Source organism: Bombyx mori, chromosome 16, assembly GCF_030269925.1.
Source record: "Bombyx mori chromosome 16, ASM3026992v2".
NCBI classification, from domain to species: domain Eukaryota; kingdom Metazoa; phylum Arthropoda; class Insecta; order Lepidoptera; family Bombycidae; genus Bombyx; species Bombyx mori.
Genome location: NC_085122.1, coordinates 2,788,725 through 2,798,713, shown reverse-complemented (window position 1 = coordinate 2,798,713; position 9,989 = coordinate 2,788,725). Strand labels below are relative to the sequence as shown.

Below are 9,989 nucleotides of genomic sequence, written 5' to 3'. Positions count from 1 at the left end.
TATAATTTGCGTAATTACTGGTGTTAGGACCTCTTGTGAGTCCGCGCGGGTAGGTACCACCACCCTGCCTATTTCTGCCATGAAGCAGTAATGCTTTTCTGTTTTTAAGGGTAAAGATGATGAGACATAGACCTCAAGTTGAGACTTGGAGGTGGCATTCACGTTGTGATGTGTATGGTCTCCAATAACGACTCAACGCCTGATGGATATTGTAGATGCTGTAGGGCTCCAGTAACTACTTAACACCAGGTTGGCTGTGAGTTCATCCACCCATCACGAATGGATTACCTCAAGAAGGCGATTGATTGTGATAGTGAGGTCTACCTTAAACGTCTTAATAATTGAATTTAGTTTTAATTTGTGTTTCGGTGAACATTTTTTATTCATCCTTAACCCCAGCTCGTGCCGGTACAAACATGCTAACGTATTAACTAATTGAACTTCAACCCACAACGTATATGTTGTCCAGAAAATTTGCGTATCTTGAATGCCCCACAAACACTTGGACCGCGACGGAGCAACGCAAAGCCACCCTCGCCCGAAATTTGTGTTGTTGGATCCACCGAACTCACTCTCGGTTCCCTTAGGACCCTCAAGCACCAGACACCGTCCTCGTCGAGCTGGTCGATGACGACGAAGAGTTCGACGAGCGAACTAACCCATAGACACAGCCCTCTGAGTTTCTCGCTCTATCTTCGGAGTGGATCGCGATTCCGATCCGATGGCAGAACCTGCGAACCGCTGCTCTTGCTAGGGCTAGTAGTGTTAGTAAATTCAACTTGAGCCCGTGAGCTCCTACCGGCCGGTCGTAGTTGGAATAGTTTCTTAGGCTACCAGTGAATAGGTAGAAAAAAAGACACTTTACTGATAAAATTCGTTAAGTCTAAAAAGTTTTGAGTGCATATTTTTAATATGTGACAGGTTGAAAACAAAAATATAAAAATTCATCCGGATTCATTCATCATCAATCTTTTGACCATTAGACAAGTTCGCGTTCGACTCAATATACTCGGCAGACCAACGAGGCTCTTTCGATAAATGTCGTAAAGTCTAAGTGTTTTAAATGCATATTTATGTGACAGATTAAAAGCGAAGATATAAAAATTCACCCGGAATTCGACTACCAAACATTCAGAAACGACCTGAGCATTATGGAGGCTGCGTATCGAATAAAATACTCTACCTGGGTGCAGCCGGCGTGTCTCTGGCCGCAGACTCCGGTACCCGAGAAGCACCGCGCGAAAACTGGAGTGGTAATACCAATATTATATGCGAAAGCAACAATATAACAAAACATTAATAAATCCATACCTAACATTATAAATTTTAATACTAAAGCGACTGAGTTTGTTTCTTACTTCTTCACGTCGTAACTACTCAACTGAGCATAATGCAATTTTGGATGCCCGCTGTGAGGGGTACAGAGAAAAGTAGTATTTCTGAATCATAATAACATACACTTTTTATTCAAAATAGAAGACAAAATAGTGAAACAACATATAGGCAAAAAATATACAATTTATTTTGCAATCTAACGTTTGAGCCGTTTCGTGAACCCAAACTAATGGGAAGGTAGAACATATGTAGACTTTCCATTCCGATATGTCATTCATAGGCCCACTCCGTTCATAAAAAAATAAAGTATAATAAAAAAAAAATATGTACACTTGAACCCGGTACAAAAAACTATATCCAACCGGCCTCAAGTCTGCGCTGGGGGAGGGTATCTTGTGCCAGGCGAAGTCGATAGAATGGGCGTCTCCTACCCGCTGTGCTGATACACCGTTATTGTTAATTGCCAACGAGGGCAAAGAAGCCTGCAGTCTATCTTAAAGTAAATAGTTACTGTCGCCCATGGACATAAAAAAAAACAGTGGCAGAATCTAGACCAGCCTTTCCCAAAGTGGGCGATAACGTCCCCTTGTGGGCGCTGCATGCCTAAAGGGGGGCGGTAAGAGACCCAGAAAATATTGGGGGCACTGTGTAGAAGCTTGGGAGGCGATTTGTAATTTTATCTAGGAGGACTTTTAGATACCGACTGAGCTCTCGCTATAGTGATATTTAAGTAGGTGATAAAAACCAGGGGGCGCTTAAAAAGAATTTATTCTCAAAGTGGGCAGTAGACAAAATAAGTTTGGGAACCCCTGATCTAGACGATGCCTACTATTCGATACTCTCCTCAAACCTTGTTCGCAGTATCCTGTATATTTTAACAGAAAAATCCCTCAATGAGGCATGAACATTAGACTTTTGGCCGAGAATGATGAAGGGTTATGGTGGGTAGGGTGGTGGTGGTTTACTCTTGCAGGTGGGGGGCTGGGGTTTTGATCAGTCAGGAGAACCAAATGAACTATTAACTACAATCGAAATGTCCGAGGTGGGCACGCAGTCCTGTCTTCAAGCTCACGATGCTTCGTTGGCGAACTACTTAACCGATAAGGTTTACTGCGCGAAATATGTCAATGGTACGTACTTGTTTTAGTAGCAAATCTACACGATTTTAACGACGACTGAATCATGCCTACAAATGATTCGTGAAAGTGACATTTAAATTGAGTTCTATAGATCTTCTTTTTCTTCTATATCGTTTCCTCACTGTTGAGGATCGCGACTACATGTGACGTTCCTCCACAGTGTTCGGTTATGGGTGGCATGGACCGCATGGTACAGACTACCACCAAGTGCTTCCCTTCCCTTGCTATAGATGATCAAACTGGTGGTAGGACGTCTTGTGAGTCCGCGCGGGTAGGTACTACCACCCTGCCTATTTCTGCCGTGAAATGTTGAAGCTAATACCAAATAAAGGGAACTTGCAGCTTGAACAAGAAATAACCTGTAGAAGGCAGAACTTTTTTCAACTACATATCTCATAAGTAGATCATAATAATTCTTGAATATATTAATGCTCATTTTAAAGGTTATAATATCAAACTCAGGACCGGTATTGCAATTTGATGTCTTCATCTCGACATACAACTTCACATTCTACTGTAACTACGGTTTTCCTGTTTTGTCTGGTCATATATATTTTTTTAATATTCTGTTTACTGGGCTACTTGACCCGTCGCGAAAATGGTTCACGGCTTACAACGCAATCACTAACTAAAGAAACGAAATTGAGCACGTGATCAAAATGCCAGGTATAATTGAAAATCAGTGTCAGACTAGGCAATGTTACAGCTTCGTCCAAACTAAAACCACTTCGCCCTCCATTGTTGATGTATGGCTGGTTCTTTTACGTGATGGCTAAACTTGCTCTTGGCCCAACCGAAGATAAATAGTTTCAAGATCCCACAAAAACCACAACGTGAATGCCGCCATACAGGTTGGGATATGAATTCAAAATCTCAACCATAGTGTGTAACCGTTGTCCTTAACACAGGTCTACTTCGCGGCACAGTAAGGCGAAATGATGATACCCAACCGTGCGTGAGCCAAGGGTCTTACCCTTTAGGCCAAAACAACTTCGACAGGGACACTAAGCTACAAGACATTTTTTTTTATTGCTTAGATGGGTGGACGAGCTCACAGCCCACCTGGTGTTAAGTGGTTACTGGAGCCCATAGCCATCCACAACGTAAATGCGCCACCCACCTTGAGATACAAGCTCTAAGGTCTCAAGTATAGTTACAACGGCTGCCCCACCCTTCAAACCGAAACGCATTACTGCTTCACGGCAGAAATAGGCAGGGTGGTGGTACCCACCCGCGCGGACTTACAAGAGGTCCTACCACCAGTAATTACGTAAATTATAATTTTGCGGGTTTCATTTTTATAACACGATGTTATTCCTTCACCGTGGAAGTCAATCGTGAATATTTGTTGAGTACGTATTTCATTAGAAAAATTGGTACCCGCCTGCGGGATTCGAACACCGGTGCATCGCTTCAACACACCGGGCGTCTTATCCCTTAGGCCACGACGACTTCATTACATTACTCTACGAGACAAGCCGCGCTTTTCGTAAACTTGATAGATTGCTCATCTTTTTCTAATTCCTGCGATGAAGACAGTTGAAAACGGGCCGAAAAGCCTAGGTTAGGTAATATGCGCCTGCACAAAATATTTAGCTGAGGTTCAGCATAAAATATGTAATTAAAAAAACGGGTATTTATTCTAAATAAGATAATTAAAACCACGTAAAACCTATTCGTATAACGCACCCTCATACGATATTCCTGCAGTTGTAGTATACAAGCCGCGGCGGAGACACGTGTTAGCAGAAAAGTTTGAAGAATAAATAAAGCAATCTTATAATCAAAACTCGAAACAAACATGATTTATTTTAAAGCGGTAAGTCAACATTTTTCGATATATAATAATAATTAAACGAATGTTGGTATGTATGTTAATTTTATTTAGATTGAAGATATACAGTATGTTTTTACACTTTAATGTGGGAAGGGGGAAGGAATAAGACGAAGACGCTTTGAAATTTGATAAGAAACATTATTATTTCTGGTTTTTGCTAAATTCATTTTGTGTTTAAGAGGAAAATTGTAAACTTAATACACGCGGAGACCTAAGACCGGTTTGTAATGTGAAGGTCAGGTTGTGTTTTGAAATAATTAACTCTTTGTGTTAATTTAATAAGCTTGTAGAGTGCGCTGTCTTATCGTCCCACCTTCTTTTTTTTATTGCCCTTGTAGGCAGACGAGTATACGGCCCACCTGATGGTGAGTGGTTACCGTCACCCATGGACGTCAGCAATGCCAGGGGCAGAGTCCAGCCGCTGCCTCATGAGCCAAGCCGCTGACTGCACCAGCTCAAGATTTCTCGGAAGATACTACTGCTTCAAATGTCTTATAGTGACTCGTGAATGTATCCCTTGACTTCAAAAGTTAAGGTCTCAATTCAATTTTGTATCTTATTTTATTTAGGTGTACTGTTTTCGGAAATAAAACAGTAGTAATACGTGAGGCAAAAACATTAAATCAATAAAAAAAACATTACACACACTACAGTGTATTTGACACACCCGGACACTCACAGATAAATACTCTTTGTTTATTGTCAAACTTTTGTTATTGCTTAAAGACTGTGGTCAAATTGAGAATAGATTAATATTGTTCATCTTTAATATTATCTGTCTAGAGTGTAGTCTTGGCGAAATCTGTGATTCCCTGTGTAGGAGTATAATAGTCTTTGACAATAGAAACATAATAATGTTCAAACTTATAATTTTTCTTAATTATAGTCGAATTTCGACTACTGCGGGATCACTAATAGTCTGAACAAACGTTCCGAATTCTCAAATAAAAGAAGTACGATTTGTAGGCTTTTTAAAAAAGTTCCTATTCAAATTGTCATCCGTGTTGGCGTTATCAAATGCGTAAAATAAAAATATAAATGAATATTATATAATATTATCAATAAATGAGTGATTGACTTGATTCTGATGAAGCATTTTTTTATTCTGAACACGCCTAAATACGAAAAAAATGGAAAATTTGAGAAAGTTTAAATTCATGAAATCGTTACTTTTTTGAAAGCAAAATTGAAAACGACCCATTTACAAAAGAAGAAAATCTGAAATAGATCACTATCTATAAACCCACTACCAATAAAAATAACGAGATCTCATGTTTCAGATCTTCGGTGTGGTTTCTCTGGTTTTGGCTGTGGCGACGCAAGCTGTACAAGCAGCATTGACGTCTCCGTGTCCTGAGTATTTCACTTACGAGATATCCCCATCGACACCAGATCGGTGGCATGGCGTATTAGTGCTGCCTCCTGAAATCGTTGAAGACTACTTATGGATTTACGTCGCATTGAATCGCAAAGCTGATGTGTTTGCCGTGAGATTTTTAGTACTACAGCCGTCGTGGCTTGCAGGATGAAGCGTATGATGTACCCTTATAGAAGGTTACGGTTATGCCGATGCTATTATCCCGCGGGCGGATAGCAATTTTTCTAAAAATACTATAAATACTAAATATTACCTGGAGCCACTGCGTTCATCCACAGTGCGTTTCCAGAGATATTTTTTGCCACGTACCATCCGGCTTTGGAATGAGCTCCCCTCCACGGTGTTTCCCGAGCGCTATGACATGTCCTTCTTCAAACGAGGCTTGAAGAGAGTCCTCAGCAGTAGACAGCAGCTTGGTTTCTGATGCTGTTGATAACCCGATAGCGACTAGTGGTAGGACCTCTTGTACTGTTGGTAGGACCTCTTTTACTGGCGGTAGGACCTCTTGTGAGTCCGCGCGGGTAGGCACCACCGCCCTGCCTATTTTTGCCGTGAAGCAGTAATGCGTTTCGGTCTCAAGGGTGGGGCAGCCGTTGTAACTATAATGATATCTTCGAACTTATATCTCAAGGTGGGCGGCGCATTTACGTTGTAGATGTATATGGGCTCCAGTAACCACTTAACACCAGGTGGGCTGTGGGCTCGTCCAGTAATAAAAAATAAAAATAAATCCACTATGCAATCTTGATGATTGAATCTTATTAGATCGTAAGCACCAATATAAGGGAATTAGTCATTGCGTCTTTATGTTCTTAAGCACCTATTCCAAGGTTGTGTCAGACACTCGAACGTTTTATAGATCATTCGCTGCTGTTCGAATTAGAAGCCCGACTTTGTTTTATTACAGAGCAACAAAGGATCTACCTCGACCGAAAACTTTCAAGAATTCTTATTCCAGAAAAGAGATTATTTCAATTTTGATAGTGCAAAGAGTGAAGAAACTATAAGGTTTGTTACATCTTACGATTATGCCCATCCGATACCGCGTGTTAAGATTATAAGAGTCAATGGACGCGAAATATGCAGAGACGATAATACGACACAAGTCGGAAACAAAATAAGCTTTCCGACGCGCCCAGAGCTTCCGAATATGCTGCTTATATCAAAATTGAATGCAACCGGCTATACACCGGAGTTTTTGACAATTTTCCAAAACTCAACCTCTGGAGTTGCGCGATAAAGTGCATTTTCGACTTTAAATACTGGAACTGTGTATTATTGTTATTAACTAACGTTGCATTAGACAATAAAATTTGCTGCTTCATTTCTGTTATTTTTTTTATTTCATAAAACCTTAAAGGAGATTTACTGTAAAAAAAAATCATTTTGTACCCAAATTATCTTCTCGCAGAGAATAATCTCTCTTACATTTCTGTACTCGGGCCATTACGGACCCGCGTTTTAAGGAGCATTGGTATATTTATTTGAGATTTTAATGCTTATACGGGCTGCTGTTAAATGGTTACTGGAACCCATAGACATCCAAAACGTCAATGGCGACACCCATCTTGCAAAATGAATTCCCACTTCTATAGTACAACGGGTGTCTGCCCTTCAAACTGAACTTTTGACTGCGCGACAGAAATAGACAGGGTGGTGGTACCTACCCGTGTGGGCACATAACAAGCCCTACCAACGGTAATTACCAGAACATGGGTTAAGTAAGTGCCTACGGTGTAGTACCAGACTAGTACTAGAAGTTTTTTGTGATCCAATTTGAAGCAAATGTGTAGAGAATTGGGAGTCAGGGGTGTCAGATATCGTCAGCATTGATGTCTGTTGGACTCGGTTCCACAAATCACTTCACCCCAGATATGCCGAAAGCTGAGTCTTATTTTCGTTCACTCCTCTCGACTCGACAGTACAACTCTATATTGCAGATTAATCTCGGATCGTGATATTAAGAGACCATCGTCATTACTTGTTGTAACCAGATTTTTGAGTGTAGTTTTTTGTTTATCAATGGTTTTTTTTTTTTTTTTTTTTTTTTTATGATTGAAAGTTTACTGGTGGCCCGAAGGCCTTTCCAGTTTCACCAGGACAGGTGGGCGAGCAAAGGCTCAGCCAAGAGGGGTGGGATTTGCTAACAACTGCCCGAGCGCCTCCGAAGGAGACCTAACAACTCAAGAGCAATTGTTTCGCGAATGAATCTACTACCGGATCGGAATCGCGACCCGCTGAGAAGATCCGGCGAGAAACTCAGCGGGCTGATGCATGGGTTAGGTTGCACGTCGACCTCTTTGTCGAGTTCGACGAGTACGGTTACCGGGGTCCCTAAGCCTGCCCCTAGTATTAGAGCTGAAGGCATCTAATGCAAAGGTTATTGGATCTGATGGATCCGTAAGGACGTGTCTAGGGCGTCGACGGTGACTGGCTCCTGCATGATCAGGATTCGGGGAGTAGTCAGCGGCGGCAACGATAAGGCGATTATCATGACGCATAGCCTTATCGAAGTATCGTTCCGACGCTGACTTCATGTATTTCCGAATTGATTCGAGGCCCAGGTCGTCGTGTAGGTCAACGTTCCTCACGAACCACGGAGCCCCGACAGCTAACCTGCAAAAGCGGGATTGTAGAGATTGGAGGGTGTCTATGTGTGTGCGGGCCGCGTGAGCGAACACCACACTCGCGTAAGTCATGACGGGCCTTATGCAAGTTTTGTAAAGTGTCACCTTGTTCCGAAGGGACATTTTACTCCGCTTACAGATCATGGGGTAGAGTCTACCGAGAATAAACGCGGCACGGTCACGGACTGATTTTATATGCGGGCGGAATGTCATCGATGCATCCAGGGTAACGCCCAGGTACTTGACCTTCCTGGCCCAGGGTATGGGTTGTCTAAAGAGAGTAATCGGGGGTGTGAGATTCCTCCTCCTAATCCGGGAGGAAATCCGTGTGGAGCTTCCCCTCTGAAATAGCACCGCAGTACTTTTCGCTGGGTTGATGTCTATGCGCCATTTTCGGAACCACTGTCCTAGGGCTAGGGCTGCGCTCTGAAGCTTCTTCGCGATTAGGGACTTATTTCTACTAGAATAGTAAACAGTCGTGTCGTCGGCGAATAAAGCTAAATGGGTCGGCGGCGACCGGGGAATATCGTTGACGAATAAGCTAAATAGGAGGGGTGAGAGGACAGAGCCTTGCGGGACTCCAGCTGTGAGAGGTCGTGGGGAGGAGCGGGTTCCCTCGACTCGATATCGAAAAGAGCGGTTCGACAAGAAGTCCCGTATGATGAGCACGAGACTATCCGGCACGCCCATGTTGAATAGTTTGAAAATCAAACCATTGTGCCAGACTTTGTCGAACGCTTTTGCGACGTCGAAGAAGAGAGCTCCCGTGTATAACGGTTTTGGTCGATTAAGCCCCACAAGAATGTGCTCCGTGAGGCGGTGCACCTGTTGAACGCATGAGTGATTTGTACGGAATCCGAATTGTTCATCGATAAGAATGCCCTTGGATGAGACGAAGTCTCTGAGGCGTTTGTAGAGCAGACGCTCATACAGTTTGCCTAGAGACATGAGGAGGCTAATCGGGCGGTAGCTCGTCGGATGATTTTTTGGTTTACCGGGTTTATGTATGCCGATAACGTCCGCTTCTTTCCACACCGCGGGAAAGATACAGTTCGTCATAGCGGCATTGAAAATAGATGCCAACATCACGATGAGTTGGACGGGTAGAAGTTTAATAACGCGGTTGGATATACCGTCGGAACCGGGAGCCTTGCGAGGACGTAGGTCTTTGATCAAGTCTTTAACTTCCATCGGGGTGACGGGTGGTAACGCATCAGAGGGTGGCAAGGAGGCTCTGCGTTCTACCTCACTGTCTACTAATTCTACATGAACAGGGTCCACGGATTGAGTGCTGGGCGTGCACTGGGTTTGCAATGTATCGGCCAGCAGCTCTGCTTTTTCGTCATCATCGAACGCCGCGAGTCGGCCTGAGGGGCCTACGAGGGGGGGCATAGTTACTACCGTATCCGATTTGAGAGTACGAGCTAAGCGGTAGTAAGACCTTTGAGAGGGCGCGAGTCCTTCTAAGAAATCAGACCATCTGGCATCTCGGACTTCGGTGATGCGAGACTTTACGTCGCGTTGTAGGGCACGCATTCGAATACGATTTTCCGCGGTAGGATACCTATCGTACGCACGGATCGAGGCGTTCTTAGCTCTAAGGAGTTCCCTAATATCGTCGGGCAATTTGAAGCGGTGAAGGAAGTCCTCCGCTACAACTTGCTTCGATGACC

At 43.2% G+C, this 9,989-nt stretch overlaps 1 protein-coding gene across 1 annotated transcript; it reads left to right on the top strand.

Annotated features, from left to right (window-relative positions):
• Positions 1 to 3,499: 3,499 nt before the first annotated feature.
• On the top strand, positions 3,500 to 7,013 carry LOC101746666 (uncharacterized). Its single transcript, XM_004928900.4, has 3 exons — positions 3,500 to 4,293; positions 5,592 to 5,798; positions 6,597 to 7,013. The coding sequence occupies exons 1-3, from the start codon at positions 4,276 to 4,278 to the stop codon at positions 6,927 to 6,929; spliced, it is 558 nt and encodes a 185-aa protein (XP_004928957.1). The 5' UTR covers positions 3,500 to 4,275; the 3' UTR covers positions 6,930 to 7,013.
• The last annotated feature ends 2,976 nt before the right edge of the window (positions 7,014 to 9,989 follow it).

What these genes read in the sequence shown, in the direction of transcription:
- LOC101746666 (XM_004928900.4), top strand. An exon ending in GCAAAGCTGATGTGTTTGCC is followed by an intron (nt 5,799 to 6,596) that starts GTGAGATTTTTA and finishes GTTTTATTACAG; the next exon opens with AGCAACAAAGGATCTACCTC.